General features: G+C 39.0%; 1 protein-coding gene across 3 annotated transcripts; it reads left to right on the top strand.

The window, feature by feature from the left end:
* The first annotated feature begins 119 nt into the window (after window positions 1-119).
* On the top strand, window positions 120-27208 carry LOC125890923 (apoptosis-inducing factor 3). Of its 3 annotated transcripts, none has more exons than XM_049579822.1 (20): window positions 120-685; window positions 6668-6873; window positions 13960-14137; window positions 15426-15535; window positions 15613-15722; window positions 15826-15870; window positions 15961-16057; window positions 16161-16273; window positions 16622-16708; window positions 16832-16923; window positions 17022-17152; window positions 18839-18954; window positions 19143-19214; window positions 20288-20351; window positions 21858-21934; window positions 22008-22125; window positions 22224-22322; window positions 22535-22610; window positions 22756-22860; window positions 25023-27208. In XM_049579822.1, exons 2-20 carry the CDS (start codon window positions 6843-6845, stop codon window positions 25063-25065), a joined length of 1764 nt encoding a protein of 587 aa, XP_049435779.1. In that variant the 5' UTR covers window positions 120-685; window positions 6668-6842; the 3' UTR covers window positions 25066-27208. The 3 variants fall into 3 exon arrangements, with proteins under 3 accessions (XP_049435779.1, XP_049435778.1, XP_049435777.1); XM_049579821.1 differs by having other exon boundaries at window positions 13924-14137; window positions 22535-22589; XM_049579820.1 differs by having other exon boundaries at window positions 13924-14137.
* Window positions 27209-27622: the final 414 nt, after the last annotated feature.

The following is a 27622-nucleotide window of genomic DNA, read 5'->3' as shown; positions in this document are numbered from 1 at the left end:
CTTGCAGTGTAATAAGTGGGCTGTCAGACCAGGCAGTGCAGTGGGGAGGGCAGCAAGTCTTTGATCAGGCTTAACTGGCAAGTCAGGTCTTTGACATCTGAAGGCGAGGCTGAAAGGGTCTGAACAGAAAAGCAAGCAGGAGAGGGCGAGCGTGTGTGTGAGTGTGTGTATGTGTTTGGGAAAGAGAGAGGAGGGGCGAAAGGAGGACGAGAGCAAGGAACGGTGAGAATTCATGCTGTGTTAGCATCCCCTCAGCAACTCCATCAATACTGCATACAGCTGAGAAACTGGCAAAGGTCCTCCGTACTGCGTTTGCAGGCTCGGCCAGGAAAAGAGAGCAACTCCCACGACTGGTCTGTTCAGTCTGCTGCTGGAGGGGGGCTCTGTGAGGGGCAGAGCACACATACACACACACACACACACACACACACACACATACACACACACACACACACACACACATACACTCACACACTCACTAGAGCCTCTGCTGCATCGAGAGGCAGAAGAGTGGAGGAGGGTACGGAGGGACGCATTGACTGGGAATACTCCAGTGGACAGAGCCAATCCCGGAGAGGGACAGGATTTTTTGGAGACTCGTGCTAATATGCTACCGTGCTCTGCAGGGGAAGCTGAGCACCAGGGAGTTTGACAGGATCTCAGTGCACCTGCTCCATGCACACTGGTAAGCTTTAATTTTTTCTTTTACAGTTAGAGAAATGTGGCTCTGTTTTTATAAGTTCCCAATATGATGTATTTATGTGATGCTCCCTGTATAGTCAGAGTTATTTTGCCTGTGTACAGTAGGCTACTTGTATGGAAGTTATTCCAGATCTTCCCTTGAGAACCATGTACCATAGTACACTACATGACACTGAAATCACACTATCAGAACAATTTAATTCATGGATGAGTTTTGTTACACACATTTAAAATAAAACCATCTACAGGGCTTGTTACGTTTTTAGTTAGTTTTTAGTTTTTATAGTTGGCACATCAGTGACTCTTTAGATAACTGGGAGAAAATGAAACATCACACATCATCTCACATTCGATTTGTTTCTATTGACTTGACATGCGTGTTTTTGTTTGTGTGTGCGCATGCTGAGAAACTGGTCAATAGCAGAATTGTTATAAGGAAAGCACAGCTCCTCTGTGGGGGTGTACACCCCTCTGTAAACCACATTTCTAGTTTTCCATGACATCATGGAGAGGTTATCACTCAGAGCAGCAACAAAATTACCTGATGGACGTCAGTGGTGCCATTCTTAACCAGCTCAAGCTTTACCAAAGAAAATGTAAAGTTTAGGTCAACTTTTTGTAATGCAATTTTTTTCTCTTTAGTGAACTCCTTTGAGAGCAGCAACAATGCTGAATGACGGTATAATCTTTGTTTTCTGAAGCCACGTGGCATCTATGTGTTATACAGTGCTAGACATTAAAGGTTTGTTTTTGAATTCCATTAAAGGCTTAATTATATGACCTCTGTAGCCTGTTTAAACAAGGGTCAGACTTAAGAAATCATTTTCAATCCTTTTCGGTTTTCATACACACATTTTAGATGCTGTTAAGAACATTCAGAAGCTGTTGTCGGTTCTCATGATCTTGCCTGTAACATGGTAATATCACGAACACTACAAACATTTGTAGAAACTCAGTCAAGAATGGTGTAAATGAACTTCCTCACAATGTGTGATTGTGCCACGTACTAGAGCTTCTTAATGGGGATTGTGGTTATCTGTAATCCACTCTTTATTCTTTTATAGTTAAGACACGTAGGTGATGGAGTAAATAGAAATTAATCAAAAGCTCCTTGGCATTTTGGGGGGGACATGCTGGTGACAAGGGCAATGAGGGTGCACAAATCTATCTTAAAAAATGTGTACTGGAACAACTGTGTCCCATTCAATTGTGAACAAGCAAAATAAGAAGTGCAGAAATAATATCCTGATTGCATTTCAAAGAGTGACAACCCACTTATCCCCTACACTGAATGCTTCCTTAACGGAATACTTGACCCACAAAATGATTGTTTGCCAATCAATTAGTCATGTCAGTCAGCCATAGTCGTGTTACCTTGAAATTTAAAGAACTTGAAACCTTACTATTTAACTGAAAGAGTAAGTTAACCTTGCTCTCTTCAAATCCAGACTCAAATGCTGAGGGTTTTTTTGCGAAAATGCATGTGGTTAGGAAATATTGAGTTTACGACAGGATAAATGAGACTTTGATTATACTGCATGTGTTCTGTGAGAGTTTGTAAACTGATGTTTCCATATTTTTCTGTTGTTAAATTTGGTCCCCAATCAATCAATCAATCAATCAATCAATCAATCAATCAATCAATCAATCAATCAATTCTCTGATTTCAGTGAGGGCATGTGAGAAAAAAGTTTTCCTCAGCAATTCAAAGAAACATGACATGACCAATTTTGTGAGTGAAGTATTCCTTTAAGCTGGTGGTAAACAGAATAGATAACCACTAAGGGTCAATCAGGGAATGATTCCTCGGGCTTATCTTTGTATTTCACAAACCAGGAAAACGTGCAAACTGTGAGTGAGGCAAAGAGGTGTGGTCAAATATTAAGAGTGCAGGTCAATTGTTGTCCTTTATCAGCTGAGGATCAGAGAGCCCTAATCGTTAACTACAGCCTAGTGTTGTGCTGGTTGAGCTCTGTCTTTTTCTTGAGACTTGCCTCAAGACCACTTTTTGAAGGTCTTGATTTTATCTCGGAGTCGACCGCATTTTTACTCAAGCTTGTCTCGTTCTCAGACATAGAGGACTTGGGAATTTCTTTTAAGACCAGTCAAGATCCCAACTGTGGGGATATTACAGGATATCAATTGCCTGTGCAAAAACGAAACGTTGAATAAAGATGATTAAGTTGATTTCAGCTCCTTTGTGCATTTATTTTTGTTTACATAGAATTCACCTCTGCAATGCCTTTTTCATCAAGCCATTGCTCATGGTACGCTTACATGTACATATATACAGTATGGCGATACAGAGGAAAATGAAGAGGAATCTTCATTTGTTTTCTGTGTGTGTTTTATGGGAATGTGGATCTTGTTGTACATTTTATCATAAGTGTGTCATGTAGTGTGGGACTCACACTGGTCTGGTCTTGGTCTTGACTTGACTTCACCCTTCCTTGGCCGTATTCATGTCTCGGTCTTGATACACTTTGGTCGCGGTCATGACCTAGTCTTGGACTAGGCGGCCCTGACCATACACTGGTGGGAGGAATATGGGATATTTGCTGTATACCCTAGCAAAGTTCAGCTGCAAGCTTTTTTCTGAAGGCTGAGTCCAGTTTTGATGTGACTTTGGTGCTCCACATGCCTGCGTTTGTGAGTCACAGTCAGTTTATAGATTGACCTCTTCACCACCAACCAGGAACTGTGTTTTGCTAATTCTCCTTTCCAACATTCCAGTAACAGGTATTACATTTGTAGGAAAGTGAGTGAAACTGACAGCTTGTTTGCAGGCAGGATTATTAGCACTGCTTGGGGACGGGCCCAACAGTGAGAGAGCGAGATCTGCGTCATATGTTGTGAGGACCAAATCTGCTTAACCTACTTTAGTTTTGCACAAAATATCTTGGTGCTTGCTGGAACTCCAGGATGGCAGCTCTTTGCGATCCAATTTGTCATTCATCAAATTTTCAGTGGTGACAAATAATTAAAGTGGCAACATGTGAGACTGAAGACTTCTCTCTTTGGGAAGTGATATATGGTGCTCTCTGTCTTTTGTGAAACACACAACATCAAAGGCTTTGTACTCACAAAAATATCAAAAAGTGATATTTGGATGTATATCTAGAGTACAGACCAAAAAGACTCTTCTGGGAGATGCCAGATCTGACATGATCAGAGCCCAGTATCATCATTAGCTTTGATTTATTTGTTGACTTTACATTTCTTCCATCAACAACTTGTTCAGTGACTTATGTCTCTAGAGATAAGATCCTTACTTGTGTAAATGTACAAACAAAACAATGGAAAATACTGCACCAAAACTAAAAGATCTGGATTCAAAATGGAAAAAGAATATTTCATCCCCACAAATGACCATTTGCATATCGATTACTCACCCCATTTCTCACAAGCCTTCATGGTGAAAAAAAGAACCCAAAAATGGAGGAAATTCTTGATAAATTGAAGTAAGGGGGTCTGAGTTTATCAACAGCAAAACTGCATCAAAACATCCGTTTACAAACTCTCAAACAGCTTGTGCAGTATAATCCATGTCTCATATGTCCAGTCGTATACTCAGTACTTTCCAAACAGACATCCCTTTCAGACAAAGAACTTAAGGAGAAGTAAAACTTAATCTATGCTCTCTTCAAAGCCAGACTCCACTGATAAAAACAGTAATTTTACCTTGCTGAACACGGAAGCTGTTGGTCTACCACTGCCTCAATCAGTTAGTTTGTTTGTGTTATTGTGTGATTGAGTGTGCTGAATCCAAACTAATCCTCCAAAGTTACTTAATACACAAATGGTCGTGTAGGCAGTGAAGTGTTACATTAAAGTTTTTTTTTTTATAGCGGTCACCTCCACTGTGATATTCTTTGTTTGCAGGTGCGTCGTTGATGTGGAAGTGTTTTAAATGATAAGGTTTCAGCAAAAATGCATGTGCAAAATGCTTAAGTAATAGATACACAAATGCCCATTTTGCCATGAAGTATTCCTTTAATTAGATTAACAGAAGTATAAGCAGCAAAATATACTGAGTAAGTATTTGTTCTGCAGAAAAAAACATTAGATTGTTGATACTGATGCATCAGTTTTACTCAGCTAGGGTGGAGATAGATTTAGATACAGTCAGGTAGTTCAGTCCAGTTTTCCCAAGGGGTCAACATCAGTGTGAGGGGTCATGAGATGACTGACGACAAGAGAGAAGAAAAAACATAGACCACTGTGAAGTGGCATTTTTGATATTGTGGTGAAAGTGTATTCATTTGCAAAGTCAAGTAACTAAAGCTGGCAAATAAATGTAGTTGTGTAATAATCAATATTTTCCTTTAAAATTTGGTGGAGAAGTACAAAAGTGGCAAGAAGTAAACTTAAGTACAGCGTGAGTGACTGTGCAAAGCTACTCTCACCCACTATAAACAAACACATGGTTTCGACACAACAACTCAATCTCAGCTGCAGAGTTGTGTCCAGTCAGAGATCTTTCCATTTCTCATTTGTTCTCAGGAACGTTCTCTAAGCAGCGCTCCATTCAACGCTGCACACTTTTTTTTTCTGAAGTTCAAGGACATTAAGATGTGCTCAGAATATCAAGCAGTCCTTTTGGTTGTACCTCAAAAGGATAATTTGGTGATGGATTGCACCATGTTGAGCCATACACCTGCCATCCCGGGTCCTCTCAGCTTCATAGTAGCCAGCGCTCTGTGAGTAACTAACTACTGTATGTGTGGGTGAAATACCAGAGCTGGCAGAAATGTGAGGGCAACGTGGCAACAAAACAAGGGGGATTTTGAAACTCAAGGGGCCCCTGCTTCCCTTTAAAGAGCAGTGTGACGAGAAAGTTAATAGGTGTCGGAGTGCTGTTAATATTTAACGGTTTCCCATGCAATATGCATGAACAAAGGTAACAATGTGTGTGGAAATGTTCCTAATTAACACAATTGCTTCCTTTTTACAAGCACTAACATGTAATGTAGACAAACACACACACACAGAAAATAATCTGGCAGTCTAATCCTGACTCTTAACACAAACACAGTCAGTGGCTATGACTGATCAGAAACCCCAGGACTATAAAAATGTATGGATAGAAATGGGGTCAAATTTTTTGTCAATTTAAAAGACAAAATTGTAAGTGAAAAGTTAAAATTGGAGCTTAAAAAATGGAGGAACCCATTTAAAATCAATATTGAATAAAAACCAGAATAGCTCAAGCATTGATTCTTTTGCAGCAGAAAGCTAAGGCTTCTGTTATCATGTCAATACCTTATGTTACCTTACCTTACATTACAGTGCATTGACAATGCACAGTGATGCAGGCTGCAGGAGATCATTGTATGCATTACCCTGTATCAACCTAAAATAAAAACCATAATAGCTAGAGGATTAATTCTTTTTGTAGCAGAAAGCTAAGGCTTTTGTCTTCTGTGTAATCATGTTGTATGCTCACGATGACGTCATTAAGTTGCGTTACATGTGGTGCAAAACCATGTCAAAATGTAACGATTGATAAAACTATCAAAATGCTTTTGCGTTCTACTCATAACAATGTGCATATATATTGAATATGTTCCCGTGTTTAGGCTGTTTTGTAAAATATAATGAAAAAATGTCCGTTTTTTTGTCTTTTTTAAAATGTATTAAACAATTTTATTACATTTATCATTTTTTCTGGTTTATTGACTTACATAACCTTTTGGCTTTGTACAGATTTTAGGAATATGAAGCATTTGACGATACTCAAACAAATGACATCACAATAAGCAAAAATACCAATGTAGGCACTAGCAGTTCATCTCTATTGCAGTTTTCCAAAGGGCAGTCAGAAAGCAGACAGTATATCAGAAAAGCCTTAGAAAACTTTTGCATAATAACAGCATATCACAGATATCATCAGTATATCACCAGAGACACTAAGACCTGTCTGGTGTGAGTGTTGTTGACAATGTTGCTCCCTCTCTCCGTGCAGATTATGTGGAGAAGCTGACGTGTGCGATGGCCAGCTTGGACCTGCAGGTTCTCATACACACAGTACTGTGTTATCGTTACCTCCCGACCAAGCAGCATAGCCCGAGGATCTGACCGCACCTCCCCTCCCTCTCCCCCCTCCCTCTCCCTGGGTGTCCCTCAATCCTGGGCCCACCATGGGAGGATGCTTCTCCAAACCCAAACCAGGTAACCAGCATGTTTCCCATCTCAGTCAGGGACAGGTTAGTTTAGTTTGAAATAAAATGAAAAAGGTGTTGAAACACGTCCATGGTAGATTTTTTGGGCTGTTTTCAAACAGGATTGTGTAATATCGTAAGATGTTCATGTTATTTTGTCTACCTCTGTAGCTGCTACCCTGCTTTCAAAATGATAAATGAATACAATATTAGCAATGATATTTCCGCTTACTGATATGGAAATGGCAGCAAAATCGCCTCTGTAACGGTGCAACACTGTGCTCATGGGTCATGAGTGTGGATGTGGCAGAGTGGGCAGTATCTTTGCCTGGCACCTGAGAGTTAGACAAAAGTTCAGTAGCACATCAAGCTGAAACAGTTCGACCTACTTTGGTATAAAATTACCTGGATCTTCCTCATCATTGGGCCCATAGAGCAAGCACACTGGAGACTTTGCCAACTGAGTGGCTAACCTCCACCAGCTACTTTAGCTTTAGCCCCCTGCTAACTTGAATGGGAATGAAAGGGATCAATCGTGCAGCTCTTCTAGACCTTAGAAACGTTATTGGACTAAATGGATCAAATCCCGATAGTGAATCGGGTCATTTTTGGGGACTGTGATGTTTAAAAAATGTATCCACTAATTTACAGATTTCTTTTTCCCAATGTAAGTCTATGGGAAAAAGTCTTTTGTAGTTGTAGTTGTAGTTATGCAGTTTGGCCGCTATGTCAAATTGGCTTCAAAGTCTGGTGCCCTCCTTGGGGGCGTGTTCATGGCAGCATTATCAATAGTACCTGCTGTATGAGCGCAGTGCAGAGCACATATTTTAGTGTACAGTTTAGCTGTAAAATTAGAAAGTTTGTGACCTCGGCTGCATTGTTGGAAATAGTCAACTGAAGTACCAAGCAATGCCTACTGGCTTATGTTTCTGAAAAACTGAGACGAGAAATAGTCAAAGCAGAATCTTCATTTATAATTAATCAGCTCAGCCTAGTTTGACAGTTTGACCGCAGTTCACGAGCAGTGACAGTGACAGCTGCTCCTCAGCTCTAATTGGTTGATCGTAATGTCATTAGAGGCTCTACAAGACAATACAGCGGCAGAGAAATGTTTTTTTTTTTTTTTTTTTTTTTTTTTTACAGATTATCTCTCTCATTTAGTGCTGTGTGAATGTAGTAATGACTTCAGTAAATATAAAAGTTACCAGCTACAGCTTTAATGTGAAATATGGAGAATGTTGGGAATTCAGTGTTACACAGTTGGGCTATTAATGTATCTTAATGAAAGGGTTGACAACATGATGGTGCATGTAATAGTTTTAGAAATGAGGTTCAGGAAAGTATTGGTATAATACAGTGATTTATGTATTTTGTTTATGATGCCAAATGAAATTATTTATTGTTAATACAGGAAAGTCAGTAAATCTAGCATTAGATGCCTGAATAATGTACGGTTTCCATGGAGAGACCAGTAAATTATTTATTTTTTAAAAAGATATATTTAGAGACAGTATGTTCAGATTGAATCATTTTAAAGCTACCTACCGCCTCCAAATCCTGTTATACATGTCATCTCATATCCAGGCTCCTTTGTTTGTACTGTAGTGTTTTGTGTGGGAGGAATTTTAATGCTCTCTGTGGCATCTTTGGTCAAAAGATTTGCAGAATATCAAAATATGACATGACAATATGACGTGTGTGTGTGTGTGTGTGTGTGTGTGTGTGTGTGTGTTTATCCATATCAGTGTTAACATGGCTTAGATATGAGCTATCATGCTTTATTGCAGTCGTGCAGGTGATAATAGCACACTGTAGTTCCCACTCAGGTGTTTGGAGACACAAAAGAGATCAGATCATCTGTTTAGTGCATCACGTGTCACTGAGTGAGAATGATAAGGGATGACAATGGTTAACTGTATGCAATGATTAAACTGACTCTGCAAACTGTAATCATTTAGCCTGTTTACTGTCTACTAACAATCAATAACAAATCAAATGTAACTGGAATATCACATAAAAATATCTTTCACACAGTAAGTTTTAGACAGCTCTACGGTTATGTCTTCCTATTTAATGGGTACACAGCCAAAGTTAGTTTTGAGGAGACAGTGAAAGCTTGTTTGGTTTACCCTCACAGAAAACAATGCTATACCATCATTTCTAAAGGAGCTGCCATCAGCAGAATGTAGACAGTTTTCACTGATGAGAAAATAAAACATAAATCACACCTTGTTCGGAGAGAATTCTCAGTGTCAATTCTTAGAGGTTGTTAAACCAAACTGACAAATGTTAAACCATTTTTTTTTGCCAATCATATGAAAACTATACAAAAGGGTCAGATAATACAAAGTTACAGGGAGTTACAGATGTCCAAAGTGGAGCAGAATGTATATATGAAAGAAGATATCTCTTTTGTTTTATAATTTCTCTTTTGTCTGACTTATCATTACTTGGGTGAAAGAGGACATGGCACAGCAGCTCAGTGCTTTATGACTGTGATCACTGATAATTTAATGGTATCCAAGTTAGTGGCTAATGAAGTCTAACCTCTGTGTTATGGTATATTTTAAGTCTCATAAGGTTCAGCTGTGACATATGTTTAGTGTGAGTGTCCTCGCCATTAGAGTATCAAACTAAAGCAGTTGTCATGATGCATGTTACCATCTACAGGTATCTGAAGAGAGAGATTCTCTGCTCAGTACTGGTTAAGCTTGTTAATGAACCAATAATAGAAATAGAATAAATAGAGAGGACAATGAGCTGCTTGCTGTAGTCATTTGACCTGTAGGCTACAGAATCGAAACAGCAATTGTTGTTAGTTGTTATGGTGACAACACTTGTCAGTGAGGCCCTAAAGTCTGTTGTTTGAGAACTCCGTTTTGGCCTATTCTTATACCCAATTTACTTAATAAACAGAAAAATACAAATGTACACCAAACCACAAAACTAAGACTAATGTTAGCTTAATTGCCCTGTTAACTGATCATAAAACACGCTTCATTTCAACTCAACAGAAATAAAATAAAACTCACCAAAGCCTTCTTATTTAGAGGTCATTTTTTTCTGAATACTTGTGGATGCGTGTCACCTCTCATTGTGATCTGTTGCTGTCACCCACCTGCATTCACTTATCAGTCAGGATTGGGTGACACCCCCTGCCAAGTTTATAAAATGTTTGCTTGACTCCTGTCCACCTTTTGCACCCTGATGAAGACAGCAACCGGTTGGTATTTTAATGGAAGCAGCCGTGTTTTTTGAATAGAGGCTTTTTAACTTCATTCAAGTGCATTTGTTCCTGCTATACGCATGAGTGTCTAAAGTTTCTCCCCATGCGCTGACCCTTTTCTTCAAGAGCACCTGTGTTTTTTCTTGAATTTCATATGATAAAAACAGTCCTCGAGCACACCATTACCTCACTCTCCATCTTAGTCATTCTTGTTAGCCATCTAGTTAGTTCACTGTTCCAACAATCATCAGCGCTGGTTTGGGCGAAATAAAACCCTAATGCACTGAGTCAGATGTAAAAATGAGATGTGCATGCTGTTTATCCCTGCGGTCTCGCTCTGCCTCTCAGCTGTCCACTGAGCAGCGGTTCTCACTTGTTCTTCAGAGGCAGCTACAGTAATGTTACACAATGGCTCAACAAACATATAATTAATGGCATCAAAAGGAACAGGGAAATATCTGTTATGGTAATATTTTTAAAGTAATGGATTGTTTATTTGAGAACGCACTACTTCACTGCTCATTCGGTCTTTACTGTAAAACCTCACCTCAGTGAGTTTGTGACTTCCTGCAATTTGTTTTGTTAATAAGGAAGTTTATATGGAGGTTAGCCCCCTACAACGAATGCAGTGGCAGCAATACACATAAAAATAACCATCCTGACCACGCCGATTTGAATGGGAATGTCCAATCTACTCTCATTTGATTTCTATGGAACTAACTACCCAGCTGAAAATGTTCCTCAAATGTCTGCAACAAAAGAGTCCAGAGTCCAGGCTGAAGCTACTTGAAGGTTAAAATCAAATAATCAGATTGATAAAATTAGACTAATAATAGGTAATATTTTTATTTTCCAGAAAGAATATAAAAGTAGCCTATTCTGACACCTAAAATTGAAATAAATAAAAAGAGGTGTATAAAGGTACAAAGGATAAGGTCACTTGAACGCAGTAAATATAGAGTTATACCTTTAAGTGTGAGTGGGAGTAATTTGGCACCATGACAGGATGTACGAGGGAGGGAGAGCTTGTAAACATGGCTCACGGGTGTCCTCATTTGCATCAAAATGTGAAGAAATACAGAAAGGTTACGAACACTGTGAAATCATACATTAGGATCTGAACACCTTCTGTGTGCTAAATAAAATGTCCTTGTTAAAGATCAAAACTCTGAAAAGATCCAAATAAAAGCATTACAGAAAATATTTAGGTACACACTCCACACCAGATAACTTTATAGCACTGATCAAATGAAGCATCAGTGTGGTGATGTCCTGTTTAGCAGCAGATATTACAGCTAAAGATTCTCTTCAGCTGTGGAAAGCTTTCTCTTTCTGCTGTTCACTATTATGATTTTCCATTGATTTTAATTAAGACTTGCTCAGCAGGAGAAAATTCCAGCCAGATTACTGTGTAAGAACCGGATGATCAGCACATTTTTCCAGCCGAACAGATAAAGCCTGCTGCAGTGAAAAAGGAGTTACACAACCATTTCTTAATGTTCAGTAATATAAATCCATCAGCAGCACATCTGATGTCCTGAAAGAAAAGTTAATGTCTCCTGATTAATTTACTCCACTCTGTTATAGTCTCTTTTCTTAAAGCAGCAAAAACAAAACACTGCAGTATTTTGTGTGTGCGTGTGTTTGTCTGTTTCCTCTGTGGAAATCCTCTTATTTCCTGTCAGAAATATATATTTTAACCCTTATTATGTTAAGTGTAGATATAGACAGACTGAGAGGTGAGTTAGTAATGTGATTTGTTTTGGAGTGGAAATAGAGTTGGGGTTTTTTTGCTCTAAAGATGCATTTTACTGCTGGAGAGATGTCTTTTCATAAAGCTTTGCTGTCTTTGTGGCAGAAAGACACAAATACTTTTGAAATTGTTGCTACAGAGAAAACAGGAGAAAAAGTGCAGTGGCATTCACTTTTGCACCAGAGATAGAAAACCTACAACTACCAGAATGCACTGCGCCACACTGGACCAGTAAATGCTCCTACTGTTGGGTTACTTAAATTGAGCTTGTCTGTTTTGACACAGAAAACAATATGGCAGCCGGCTGGTAACAAACAATCTAGTTTTACAGTTTATTTTAGACAAGCCTAGTCCCAATTAAACGCCCAGTCCCTTTTACTAGCCCGGTGTTGCTACACATTCTGACAAATAAATGTCTGTCTCAATTAGACACCTGGTCTGGTTGCCAAGCAGTTAATTTTCTTTATAAAGGTTTTTCGGATGTAGAAAAGCGGGTTGTTGGCTTCCCTTAAATTATGTGTCTATTCCTCAGTTACCCTGTAAGTTATTTATATTCCTTTAGTCTGTAAGGGTCCTTAGATCAAAAGAATCAAAAGGGGGTTTCATAAAAATTAATCCAAGTTGTAAATATATTTGAATAAACAATTTGACTGTGTTTCCTGATCTTTGCTGAGCAACAATTTTGTGTCCCATATAGGCATCCGTCCCAAATATAGGCCTATTGAGTTCAGTGATTTAAGCAAATAAAAGCGCGGGCTAGTAATTGAAGTTTTATGGTAGGCAACACAGTAACAATGTCTTGTTATTTTATCAACACAGCTTAGTTTTAGAGTTTGAATGTAGAGTTTTAGAGAGGGAGAGAGGTGGGTCTCCCTCTGTTTCCTCTTCTTTACTCTTTATGTCTGTTGTTGTGGGCATACGAAAATGTACAATCTGTTGTTCAAGTAAGAGCCCTAGAGCTGGTGGAAGTCTGCCAGATGACACAGATTTGAGCTGAGACATGATCAGGGAGATTTGGGTGCTGGCTAGATGGCCAGGAAGTTTTAAAACTACTTCACACATTCTTAGGGTACAAAGTTGGCTGAAAATCAGCAAACTATCCCTTTAACTTATTATTATGATTTCATTGTTGATTGCAGAATGTAATATCTAAAAAATAATGAGACCATTGGTGTTTAGTCTGGTTCCCCACAAACCTTGTTTTCACTGTCCAACTCTGTCCTCCACTCTATACAATCTCCCAGGAAAATGAAGGCTCGCTTTATGGCACAAATGAAGTGCATCAACCATTGTGTAACCAAAACAGGAAGAGGATAGTGCTTTTGTTTTCTGTGATAGCTATCAGCAGCTATCCCAGTTGCCAAAGAGTATCAGTAGAAGTTCTTTGCAGTTACTATCCCCAGTCGCAGAAATGGTGGATGGTGAAACAACCAAAATAACTGTGGAAACCCTACCGGGCAAAAGAAAAGGAGTGTCTGTTTCCACTTTAAATTTAGTAGCAAATTGTTGAGCTACCTGTCTCATTTTTTGTAGACTTTCCACGCCATACCACTGGTAACTCTGGTATGAATAGCAACAGTTTTTAAGTGTGGTTGGCACTGCTCTGCATGAGACCATTCTTGTGCATGACTCATTTCCTGCTGTTTAGAAGACAAAGTGTGTTGTAATTTATATTGAATCTTGAAACTGTAAAAATGCTACTCACTAAAGGTAGAAAGGAGAAGAAAAAGAAGTCAGGGTCGCCCTCACACACGTCTCCCTTCACCTGCTTCCTGCTTTCATTTGTTTCACTTGTTGAGATGTCAGACTCAATTTGTCCCAAAGCTGTAGACGTCTCTCCTTGCTGAAAGTCAAATTACTCTTCCAAAGAAATGGTGAAGGGTAGTAATAAAATAACAATGGACAGGCATGCAGGAATAATAGCACAATCCACTGATTATTGGTAGCATGATTAATCTGCCAATATGACTTAAATAACTGTCTAACAGCATCATTTTACTGCAGTCACTGTGATCGCTCTGCTCGTGTTCAGTCATGCATCTTCAGTCATTTTCTAAGTGAGACGTGTCTGTGTTGTGCAGTTGAAGTTAAAGTGGAACTCTCTCTCCTGGAAAAAGAAAAAGAGGTGGACGGGCTGTCACCTAATGGCAAAGCAAGTCCCTTTGCTGACTGCAGACCGAATGGGGCTCTGGGACACGGCTCTGATGACGACTCCACCCCGCTGCCACTCTACCACAAACCACGGGACTATGTGGAGGCCTCCGTCTGTCACGTTAAAGATCTGGAAAACGGACAGTAAGAAAATGAAAAATACAACTTTTTTTTGCTCAGTACACAAACACACTCATGACATGCACTGTATGTGGAGGTAAATAAGCTGTTATTATAATGACAATATAATTTTGCGGGCCGGTTCTGGCCCACGGGCCGTATGTTTGACACCCCTGACATAATAATCACGAAACAGCTTTAAAAAATACAAGTTATCCCATGTTGACCAACATTTATCTGTTAATTTATCTGTCTATTTTTGAAAGATCTAACTAAAGGAGCCCTCACTACATCCTCTTGAAGCTTGTCCTATGCCTTTACTGCTCAAAGTGCAAAGTGTTTTCTTTATTTTTTCAAAGAAACACTTCAGTGGGAATGATTTTAAGGAGTATTATTCTTAAATCATATCAATTTTTCCAAAAGTGGATGACAGGCTCAATTGTAATATCAAATTTTAACCAGATCACCATCACATCAGGCTTACAGCAGACATTTCGGGTAGACACAAGGTAATTGATTTTAATTATGGAGAGATGAAAAATCAAAAACTTGTCTCCCTTAGTTGTTTAGTTGCTTAGTTGACATTTGAAGATATATAGTAAACACGATAGGCCAACCTATCTGATGTTTCTGCTGTGCTTGTTTATGTACTGTGTTGATTTGCTAGCATCTTTCACCACCATAGCTGAGCAATGTACTGCTGTGCACAGCTGCTGCAGCAAAACATATTTTAGCCACCTAAAAAAAAATCAATATAAGTGTGAGTGCATGCTATATTTGGAATATTTTCTCCGTTTTACCTTAAACACTAACAGATCAGTGCAGCAGTAGACCAGCAGTGTTCTGCAAGGTTGAAATGCAGTTTTTGTCAGTGGAGTCTGGTGGCTTTGAGATAACAGCTTCAGTTCCTTATTGATGAAGGCTGTCTAATGGCAGGGAAAGCAGTGAAAGTATTCTAAATATAGATCCTCCTCTGTGTCTTCTGTATACTGGAGTTGGTAAATGTCATTTTCTCAACCTCTCCACATATGACATCTCCTTCAGACCTGGAATTAGTCAATGTCTTTGTGTGAACTGTTCCTTTACTGTATTTGGCTCACTGTGGCTACCAGAGCATTGCTTAGATAGATGTAGGTAAACTGTACCTGTAACTGTTGTAGTCGTAATGCGTCCTTGCTCTGTAAAACCTTTCTCCCAGGTTGTTTTTCAACTGTCAGGATGGCCTTGGTATGTTTCCTTGGAAGTTGGAAGGATTTAATCATTAAACAGTTATGAATGCACACACACATATTTGTTTTTATGTGTGTGACAGGATGCGAGAGGTGGACTTGGGAAGTGGCAGAGCTTTGTTGATCAAAGAACATGGGGAGTTCTCCGCCATGGCTCACAAGTGTCCACACTATGGAGCACCACTGGTCAAAGGTGAGTAATGTGTGTTATGATTTTAACATTTGTAATAAAATATGTTATCATATCCTTGACATTTTTTGTTCTTCCAGGTGTGTTGTCAAAAGGACACGTGCGCTGTCCGTGGCACGGTGCGTGCTTCAACATTGCAACAGGAGACCTGGAGGATTTCCCTGGGCTGGACAGCCTGCCTACCTTCCAGGTGACCTTCCCCGCTGGTGCTGTCTCTTAACACATTCCCTGCCTTATCATGTCTCTAAGCACCATCAAAAAGTGTACACATCGCTCATGTCTGTTTGCTTCAGGTCAGAGTTGAAAAGGACAAGGTGATCATTCGTGCAAACAAGCAGGTAACAAGAGAAAGAATGTGAAGAATTTATGCAGGAACATAAACGAGCACCTCATTGATCTGAGATGCCTCTTTTAAATAACATCTCCAGGCTCTTCAGTCACAGAAAAGGTCAAAGCCGATGGCCCGATGCTCAGCAGTCATTAACTCCAGCACGGGCTTTAGCCATGTTCTCATCATTGGCTCAGGTCAGTGTGTTTCTACCCCTCGAATAACAAAATTCAGTTACATCTGACTCTTGTTGGCAGCATCCCCCTTTATTTTCCTCTTATATGGTGAATGTATCCTCAGGTCCAGCAGGTTTGGTGTGTGCAGAGACACTGAGGCAAGAGGGTTTCACCGACCGCATCGTCATGTGCACCATGGACAGACATCCTCCATATGACAGGCCAAAACTGAGTAAGGTTTGTACACAGTCCCTGAACACATAAACTGAGAGAGAACTGAACTTTGCCAAGAAAGTTATGTAACAGACTGCAGAGGTGCTGAAGCAGGAGCTCTTTGGGGAACAGCTACAAATTCACAGCAACAAAGACGTAAAGAAATTTGACTTGTGCAAAAAGTAAACAGACATAACTGACTCAAAAATTATGTGACTTTCCATTGCCAGGAAAAGCTTGAAATGAATTAGTATTAATTGGCTGCATACAGTTGTCCACCTTTTGGAAAGTTTGCTTTTTGATTCAGGGATTTTTGTTTAATTTAATTGAATTATTTGTTGGTGTACTCAGCACTAACTTGCTGACCCTTAGTCCTTAGACAGCACAGCAGAGCAGCTGAGACTGCGCTCCATGGAGTTCCTACAGGATCATGACATCGAGCTGCTCACAGAGAAAGAGGTGAGAGCTGGTGACCACAGATCAATGAATGAATCAATTAGGTCTAGATCTAATTGGCAGTTTGGCAGTTTCCACAAAAATCCAACACATGAACCTGTATGACACTTTTGTGTGTGCTCATAGGCTGTGGCGGTGGATGTGAAAACACGATCTGTGACCTTTGAAGACGGCTTGAGGATGGAGTACAGGAAACTCTTTATTGCTACAGGAAGCAAGTAAGGAAACAACTTTTATTTCATATGATAATGAAGCAGCTGAGATTCTTAATTACAGATAAACTGACATCTGATTGCTTCCACTTGCTGCTTGAAAGACCCAAACCAATGATCTACAAAGGCAAGGATGTCAGGAACGTGTTTCACCTCAGGACGCCCGAGGACGCCAACAGCATAGCGAGGCTAGCCAACAACAAGAACGCTGTGATTGTGGGAACATCATTCGTTGGTGAGAAGAAGGCACATTTTTCTTATTTGTGCTGATTAAGATAAGTGAAAAATGAAGGGAAAAATCACCAGAAACTAAGGTATAATAAAGTATCACCATGAGATCAGCGCTCACATTTATCAAACCTACAAATTTACACTTCAGAAAAGAGGCAACTTAAAGGTAATAAAGCTCTTCTCTGAGTATTAGAAATAACACACATTTATCAAGTGATCCAACCTCCAGCAAAGTACACAAGTAACTTCTGAGAACATCTCTTGTTCTACCCGTATTACCCACCAATCAAAACAGCCAATCAGAGAAAAGGTTTCACCCAACATCAGCTACATTGCTTCCTTGCATTTTACTTAGTGTTAAAAAAAACCTGGACCAATATATAATTCACATTTACACCCAACATTTTCAGTGGCAATTAGCATGAGGAATTAACAGCAGTCTAGTGTACAGTTCAGTATGATATATTTATATACAGATTGGGTCTCAGTAAACTGAAACTGGCTGAAATGGAAACAAAAAAAACTCTGCTTCTTTACTGCAGCTGTTTAGGATCTACTTCCTCTGTAGCTCTCTTTAATTTAATTTAATAGCTCTCATAAATTTAATTTAATTTGAAATTAGATAAAAAAGCTTTCATTCTTAAAGTCTCCCTTCCTTAAAAAATGGGTTTTATTATGTTTATGTTTCCTAAATTGTATGAATTTGATTGTTGCGACTTATATCCGTGCAAAGTTTGCCATTGGAAAGGCGTTTTCACATGCCTCTTCTGAATGAGATCATGTCTGTGCATTTCCCTAAAATCTGAGAATCAAACGTACTCAAGGCAAACTGGACTGAATTCATCACTAATCTGAAAGCCAGTCACTGTCTGATGTGGGCAACTAATATCGACAGGGACACAGACTTTGTTATGACACCAGCAAAGAAGCCTAAAATCCTCCAGCTCAGAGTGGACTTGTCAGTCAGGCAGTACAGAGAGTTTGCATTAGCATAGTGAACGTTTTACCAGCAAACATGGTAGAATATGCAGGTCTTAGGTGTAAACTAAAGACCAATGAGAACACATTTTAACACTGTTGCAGATAATATTGTATGTTTCACAACCACTAACGCTGTGTCAGCCACTGCCACTTAAAAGCTAACAAGCTGACAAATAACATCAACAAGATGCTAAATACACTTAACCATTCTTTGGTGTACAACAGAGTCCTCATCTGAGTCTGGGTCTGACTGAAGCTCAAACATACGGCTGAATCTCTAACACTTGGGTTAGCCATCTTGATTAGCACTTTCACTGGTCAACCTTGCGCCAGTCTCCCACAGTCAGACCTATCTGCACACTTCGTCTAAGCAGCAAGCGGTGGTGGTGAGTGGTGCAGAGGCCAGATCCACAATTTCTCAGTTAGGGAGAAACAGTAGATCTGCTTCCAGCCCCCTCTCAGAGTCATCATAGAATATTTTTCCATACTTTAAAACATGTCTCGAGGGGAACTTTAACTTTTGCAAATAGTGTACTTACTTTCACTTACATTCAGAATTCACTTTGATAAATAAAAGCTCTGGTGACTTTGAAAGCCATAACATATGATTCATTAATTCAGGTTTCTCTCTCTTTTTTCTATTTTATTTTTGCATTAAGTACTACATACTGTATATTAACTGTATGCTGTTCATTTGTTGTGTTGGCAGGTATGGAGGTGGCTGCAGCTCTAACAGACAAGGCTCACTCAGTGTCTGTCATCGGGATCGAGTCAGTCCCCTTTAAAACAGCTCTCGGGGAGAAAGTAGGGAAAGCCATGATGAAGGTAGGGACACAGCCATCATTACTCTCTAGAGGACAGGGGGAAAATCCCTTTAGTTAAAATGCAAATCACATTTTTCTGGTCAATACCACAGTAACCACAAGAGAGACAGCTTAAATCTTCTCATGCAAATTCAACTCTTGCTGTTTCCACATGGTGACAATGTCTGTGGTGTGTTTTGTGTTCTGCAGCTGTTCGAGGTAAACAGGGTGAAGTTCTACATGCTGAACGAGGTGTCAGAGATGATTGGCCATCATGGACAGGTATCCAGAAAGTGAGAGAAACAGCATGACATGATGCTCAGCAGAACACCCCTCTCTTGTTTAATCCATGATGAAGATGAGTTGGGCAGAGACAAGAGACGATTAACTAAAATAAAAAGCTCTTTGGTGTGTGCCAACTTTAAAGCCTCTGAAAATGTGGTGTAAAAGTGTTTTTCTAAAACATTGATCAGACTCAGAAATACTTAATTGATATCCAAATGTAATGGGATTGTTACAGTTGCTCTTATAAGCACAGAAAAAATATAAGCAAAATACAAAAAACTGAAAAATAAGAACTATGTAAAAATACTGCATGTGCATTGTGCTATAATACAGTATATAAAACAATATATAGAAATTAAATAGAAATATAAGAAGTATGTACAAATATGTGAATTATACTTCAATATAGAATCAGTGTAAATAAAACATGTGACTTTTTTAAATAAATAATTTAGGAAAAGAGCAACTAAACTTAAGATAAAAGGGATATTTTATGATAAATGTAAGACAAGATAAGAGATATTTATATGTTACGGCAGCTAAAGAGTCACAAGCAAGTATAAAAGGAGAAAAAGTGAATGGGTGATGAATAAGGAAATACGTAGATATGACTAAAGTACATAAAATAAAAATAAAATGATATAAAATCTAAATACACTTAATGCAGCTTTCACTTATATAGATACTGTATGGTGATGATTGATGGTTGTACAGGATAATTGTAATACACAGATGGTGTCTAGTAGTAAGAGTTTAACAGTCAACAGGTTTGCTTCATCTGGAGTGAGTGCAAAAAAATCCCATAAATTATTTATAGATTTTAATTCAGACTCTTCAGTTCTCTAAGGCTGTGTTTGAAATCATTCCCTTTTACAAATAATAGAATTAAGAATTAGCAGCTCTAACTTTGGCAGAAAATTGTTTACTGTATGTATGACCCTGTCACTCAAAGTCAGAGATGGTCAGGGAAAAGGTTTGTGGGAGTAACCTCCTCAATAGAAATGTCAAGACTGTAACACTGTGCACATTTATGACATGTCCTGGACTTTTTGTTTTCCCTGTTTACACAGCTGAAAGAGGTGGTACTGAAGAGTGGGAAAGTCCTGCGGGCAGACGTGTGTGTCATCGGAGCAGGTGATGTCAAAGATGATGCAAAATGCACCTTCCTTCGAATCTGTCCTCGTTAACTGCAGTGACCTTTAGAGGTGCAGTTCACCCCAAAATCAAAAATATATTTTTTTTCTCTTAGCTGTAGTGCTATTCATTGGTCTAGATTGTTTTGGCGTGAGTTTCAGAGTGTTGGAGATATCTGTGGTAGAGATCTCTGCCTTCTCTCTGATATAATGGAGCTAGATAGCACTCAGTTAGTAGTACTCAAACCACCAAATAATACATTTGAAAAATTCAGCAGCAATGTCTCTTAACAGAAAGCATGACTGTGTTACTAAAGATTATCCACAGACCTTGTTGTGAGCAGTTTCATGTAGGAACAATTTTCTTTCTACCGAACTGCACATTCAGACCATATCACTGTGCAGTTCCACTGAGCTAGCTACAGTAACATCATCACATCAAGTCATTAGGCCCCCATCTCACAGAAAGCGTTGCAGGTTGAAAAAGCATACCGCACTGCCTTTTTCTTTTTTAACTGAATGCCAATGGTTAAAAAAAACTTTTTACATCTTTTTATTGTTGCCAGGCAACCAACCCACCACGTCCTTACACTCACCTTCCCATGTAATCAATGTGATTTTAATTTAATTTTATACCACAGTAATCAGTATCTAGTTCCTAAAATGTCTAAGCAGAGGGTACTTGCTGTAGCTCTGGTGAGAGGCTGTCAGCAAATAGTTTGTTGGGCAAAGGGAAATGACAATCTGTGTGGATACATGAGACCCTAAAAAAATGGTTGACCACGGGAAGTACCACCAGTTGTACCAGGAGCTTCGCCTCCATGATTGCCATCTCCAGGCATATTTTAGGATGACTCGGGGCAGTTTCACAACCTGTTGTCTATCATCGGCCGTAAAGCTCTGGGTATCCAGCAACCGCTACCACCAGTTTCTCCTCCATTGTTTACCAATTGTAAACTTGTTGTTTTGACCACAACAGAAGGCCTGCCTGAATTCCTTGAGTTTTTTAACTCAAGGAATTCATTGCTCTGGCAAAAACCTGAGGCACCTAGAGCGCAGAAATATTAGGTGCATCACAACAGAAAAAACGTGAGCAAAAAGTTTCATTTTCACTAAAAGCACTTACAAAAAGCTGCCCCCAGCTGCTAAAATGCTTTCTGTGTGATCAGGGTCTTAATGTTTACATCTTCCACTGTCAAAAAAACATGAGCCTGTCGTCCATGAGTAGATACATGCTTCCTTCTGCGAGCTGTTACAGTTGGCAGGTGTAATTTGGTAGAAAGAAAATAGTTCCTACATGAAACTGTGGATTATCTTGACTAAGTAGGTCATGATTTCTGCAACTTACACCTAAACAATTTAGATAAACAGCACTACATGTGTGGGGAACAATACAGACTTTTTATTTTGGGGTGAACTGTCCCTTTAATCAGAGCAGATAATGAGACTCTCTTTTAATAATTTATTGTAGATACATATTTAACCTGTTTTCTCATATGTGCCTCAGGAAGTGTTCCTGCAACAGGCTTCCTGAAACAGAGCGGCATCCACATGGACTCTAAGGGCTTCATCACTGTCAATAAGGTATTTCTGCAAAAGCCTGCAGCCTGAGTGAAACTGTTTTGTCCCAAATTTACTCCTCTAAACTTTGTCCCAGATGATGCAGACAAATGCTGACGGGGTCTTTGCTGGAGGAGATGTGGTGGTGTTTCCTTTCCCACCACGCAACAACAAGAAGGTGAACATCCCTCACTGGCAAATGGCTCATGTACACGGTGAGTGTGTCACCATGACTCCATCTCTGCTTCACTGTGATGATGATTTACTTGCTTGAAGACCAGCGTGTCACTGTTGTTTTCTGCCTTACTGACAGGAAGGGTGGCAGCTCTCAGCATGATGGGCAGAGCCACTGAGATCAAAACTGTGCCTTACTTCTGGTCAGCAATGTTTGGGAAGACCATACGCTATGCAGGTAGATATCTATCTCTAATTTCAACAGTGTTATTATAAGGCGGACATGCTGTAAGAGGAAGATCAGAGGCTGACACACAGTTGCATCAAGTGTAGTTACCACACTGCCATCTAGCTGTAAAGATAAAATAATAATAAAGACATAAAACTGAGAGGCTGAATTTAACTGTTTCTCTTTTTGCTGTTGATAAATATGCATATATTTTTGTGAAGGTTATGGTGATGGATTTGATGATGTCATTATACAAGGAGATCTGGATGAACTGAGGTTTGTGGCGTTTTACACCAGGTACGTTTTATTTTAATAACAGTCTTAAATAAACAAAAATGGTGGCGAATATTTGGTCCTAATTTGTGTTTATGAGCTTATTTAAGTCTTCAGTTGTGACTCCTCGTCTATTTTCTAATTGTTTCCTCCTCTGGTCCATCTATAGGAGTGAGGAGGTGGTTGCTGTTGCCAGCATGAACTATGATCCCATTGTATCCCGAGTGGCAGAGGTCTTAGGGTCCGGAAAGACGATTAAGAAACGAGATGTGGAGTAAGTCTCCTTCCAAGTCTTAAATCGGGTCCTGGTTACAATAGCTGTTATGTTCGTTAGGTTTCTCAGGTTTTACTGTGAAGAAAAACATGACACAAGTTATCACTCTGACAGTAAACAGTTGTGGAGCTTGTGACTTTAATCACATGGAAAGTATTATAAGACTATGGCTTATTGAAGCTGCAGGCTTCAAGCTGCAAGCTACACCACTTGTTATTTTGCTTAATTAATACAGTGACGCTTCATTTTACATGTTGCGTAATTTTATAATGATTCCTGTGGATATTTGCTGGGGGAAAAAATCTTTGTCATGTAGTATTAATCACTGGTAAAATAGTACACAATAGAATAAGCAAAGTTCTGAAACTGTATTTTAGGTACGATAAATGTAAATGTATTTGCATTTTTATGAAAGAACCAGGGAATTATATAGTTACATAGTTGAGCATAGTTGCTGGTAACAATTTACATTAACCACCCCATCAAGTATTTATAAGCATATATAAACACATAATAAATTCTTTATAACACACTAAAATGTTGTCATACACCGATATTAAAAACATTTTAAAGGCACAGATCACCCAAAAACCAAAAATACATATTTGTGCTCTATTTATCAGTCTAAATTGTTTTGGTGTGAGTTGCCGAGTGCTAGATATATCAGCCGTAGAGATGTCTGTCTTCTGTCTGATATAATGGAACTAGATGGCACTTAGCTTGTGGTGCTCAAAGGAACAAAAAATATATTGTTAAACTCAACAGCAATGTCTCTTTCCAGAAATAATGACCTGGTCACTCAAGATAATCCTTATATTTTGTTTTGTACAGTTTCATGTAGGAACTATTTTCTTTCTACTGAACGACACCAGCCAACAGTATCACTACACAGAAGGAAGCATGCATCTGAATGGCTCACTTAGCACCACTGAGCTAGCTAATGTTAGAGCCCTCTCATCCAAAAATTTGCATATATTTGTATGTCTGGCTCCAGAAATCTAAGATAGCGATGGCCAAAATGCCAAACTCAAGGTGCAAAACAGCAGTCCACAAACCAATGGGTGACGTCACGGTGGCTACGTCAATTATTTTTATAGTCTATGGTTACAGCTCAACCAAGGAGGACATACATCTTGTGCTGTCACGAGCATGACCCTCTCATACATAAGTAGACATGCCTCCTTCTGTACATTGATAGGTTTGGAGGGTGTAGTTTGGTAGAAAGAAAATAGCTCCTACGTGGAGCTGCTCACAGCAAGGTGTGTGGATTGTCTTAAGTAACCAGGTCATGATTTCTGGAAAGAGAAATTGCTGTTGAGTTTAACAGTGTATTTTTTGGTACTTTGAGCAGTGCCATCTAGTTCTATTATATTTAAGAGAAGGCAGACATCTCTGTGGCCAATATCTTCAACACTTCGCAACTCACACCAACACAATCTAGAATGATGAACAGCACTACAGGTAAGAGGGGAAATATGTATTTTTGACTTCAGGGTAAACTGTTTCATTAAGTGTTTATTAATGTGTTTGTTAACCAATGCATTAATAAAAACTTAAAAATGTCTTTATATTGGCTCACAACTATTATAGTATGTTTTAGTGTGTTGTAAACTATTGTTAATATGATGCTGATAAATCGGGAGGGAGGATTAAAATAAAGTTTGTGTGAAAATTAATTTCTTGTTCAGCTGACTCTGCATTGACTAGAAGACTCAAGGTTGCACTAGGAAAAAAAATAAGTAATTCATTTTCCCTAGTCCTCCCCAAAAACACTTCACATCTGCAGCTTTATAATTCTTCATTATTAAATTTCTGTATTATTAGCAAACAGGACCTGTGACATAAAGTGTGACCACACTGATATCATGTTGCTGTACTTGTATTACTTTATTGTTACTGTGTACAGTTCTGCCTGTTGTGTCTTTGTTTCTGTCTAATTTAACTGTAGTGTTCCTCATGTCTCCTGTGTCTTTTATTTCTAATAATGCAAACTCAAAATGTGAAGGATGTTAGCACGGCTTGGCAAGTACGGACAAATATGAGCCTTTTCTACTTTCCATTTCACTCATATGGACCATGTGTAGGGAGCAATCGACTGGATAATCATGTACACGTATTTGTGTCTGTGTCTCATATAGCAGTTTTTTTTTTGTGGTTCACAGGACTGGAGATATTTCTTGGTTGATTGACAAAGGCTCTCAATGACTTCCCATCTGATGGACAGACCCAAAGTCCACTGGACACCTCAATATGGACACTTATGGTGCTGAGACACTGAGCAGCTATCCTGGTCTGGACACACACTCATAGACACACACACACTGGGGACAGGACTGTGGCTGTTGGAGACACATCTACCCGAGGACGACACTGAAACTTGCTTCTGTTCACGAGAGACACTTTAACGTGACAAAGCGTCACAAACAAAGCAATATTGGATTCAGCCTCTGTGCTGCTGCAAGATGTATCTACCTGTACACTTTGTTTATAAGAAGCCAGGGATGGGCATTGGCATTTTTTTGTACAAATAACATTGTATATACCTATAATCCTGAATGCACTGTAACTAAATAAGAATATACAATTTGAACTGAATTTTTCTAAGTTTTAACAGCTTTGGTTGTATGCTCACATACAGGCCTTAGATTTGCATGCTATTAATTTACTTTAACGGGAGTTAAAAATAAGCCCCTTAACAGAGAGTTTTCAATCTAGATGCATCAGCAAACAAAGCTTAATTCTGCTAAAACAAACTGCAGCAGAACCCTGAATGCAGCTTTAACAGACTCACTAACACATGCGCAGCTTTAATTCAAAATAAATGACAATTTCTAGGATTAAAACATCTTTGTATTGGTTGCCTTGCTACTGTAGTAGATTGCACAAATGAAATCCAAATCATACTTTGATCTAACACTAGTGCTTGCATAATAGATTCATGTATTTCTTAAGAAGTAGATAGCACCCCTTTAGAAAAATCCCATAGAAGTTTGAAAGAGGACTTCACCCCCACCCCCCCCCCCCCCACCCCAAAATGACCATTTCTATATCAATTACTCACCTGTGTTACATTGAATTTGTGAAGAAAACTTTATCTGAAACATCAGAACATCTGTTTACAAACCCTTACACAACCTGTGCAGTATAATGCAATATTCATTTATCCCATTGTATGTTCAGTACTTCCCAAACAGACAGCTCTTTTCAATGGGGAACCCAAGTAAAACTTAAATATGCTCCTTTCAGAACCAGACTCCATTGACAAAAACAGTAATTTTACCTCAACGAACACAGGAGCTACTGGTCTACCACTGCCTCCATCAGTTAGTGTGTTTGTGTTTTTGTGTGCTGAATCTGAACTAACCCTGTAAAACAGTTAAGTCACACAATAACACAAACTAACTGATCAAGGCAGTGGTGGACCAGCAACTCCCGTGTTCAGTGACATAAAACTTTAGGTTACTTGCGTAACCCCGGTTCTCAGAGTAGCATGAGTGAGATGTCTCACTATGGGATATGACTTCTTGCATATTCCTCAGAAGTATTTATCTCATTACGCCAATCATGGTGATTACGATGTCAGTGTCAGGTGGAAATTTCGAGTATCACAAACTGTTCGAGGCAGTGGTAGAGCAGCAGCACCCACGTTCAGAGAGGTTTAATTACTGTTTATGTCAATGGAGTCTGGCTTTGAAGAGAGCATAGATACATTTTACTTTTGTCAGAAAGAGCTGTCTGTTTGGGAAGTCCTGAGCATACAACTGGGTAAATGAGACTAGGAATATACTGCACAGGTTGTGTACGAGTTTGTAAACAGATGTATTGATATAGTTTTGTTGTTGTCAAACACTGCAACCCTTTAACTTCAATTCATCATTCATTTTTTTTTTTTTGGATTCTTTGTTTACTGTGGAGGCATGTACGATAAAGTTTTCTTTATGAATTCAACGTAACACAGGTTGAGTAATTGATATGCAAATAGTCATTTAGGGGGTGAAGTATTTCTTTTAAGGGTGTTTTTTTTGTTTGTTTTATAGCGGTCACCTCCATTGGGATATTCTTTGTTACTAACTCAGGGAACTGAGGTTTGTCGTCTGGGCTCACAGGCAAAATAAGCAGAAATGAATTTGTTGCTTTAATATTTTTTTCCCAGTTATTTTAATTTCAACAGTTCTCTCATGTTCATTCAGAACTGCTTGTAATGGGTATAAAGCGGATGCTTGATTACATCCTGGTGTGCTGATGTAATCATGGCACAAAAGTCAACTCAGCATTTTAAAAAGCATCGTTCTTCCTACAGAGAAGCCTGGAACAGCATTTTTATAACTAAACTTTGAAATAAAAGTCTTCCAACAATAACTAGTTTGTGCTTTATGTGACACCTCATTCTCCATGTTGCTCCACCTGCTGTTCATGTGTGCATTCATCACTTCATTAAAACAGTCAGTAGAGTCAAAGTCAGTAGAAAATGTTTAATAACTCCAGGGAGTGACAGTGATAGTTTGAAGGTTTAACAGTTTCATTTTGGGATTACTAAAAAAAAACATTCTAGTCAAATTTGGAAAAATGACAATAGATAAAGTCACACGCAAGTTTCACAAATTTATAAATGACTTATCCCAGAAAAACATGATTTTTCCTGAACAAGGAGGAGTACACACACAATACAACAGTGTTCACAGTGATATTGCAAACAGCCCGTAGAGGTCTTTCTACATTATTTGGGTAAAAAGCACCTTGAAGATGAATAAATATATCTACA

Source organism: Epinephelus fuscoguttatus, linkage group LG6, assembly GCF_011397635.1.
Source record: "Epinephelus fuscoguttatus linkage group LG6, E.fuscoguttatus.final_Chr_v1".
Lineage (NCBI taxonomy): Eukaryota > Metazoa > Chordata > Actinopteri > Perciformes > Serranidae > Epinephelus > Epinephelus fuscoguttatus.
The sequence above is the reverse complement of the archived record's forward strand: the minus strand, read 5'-3'. Positions and strand labels throughout refer to the sequence as shown.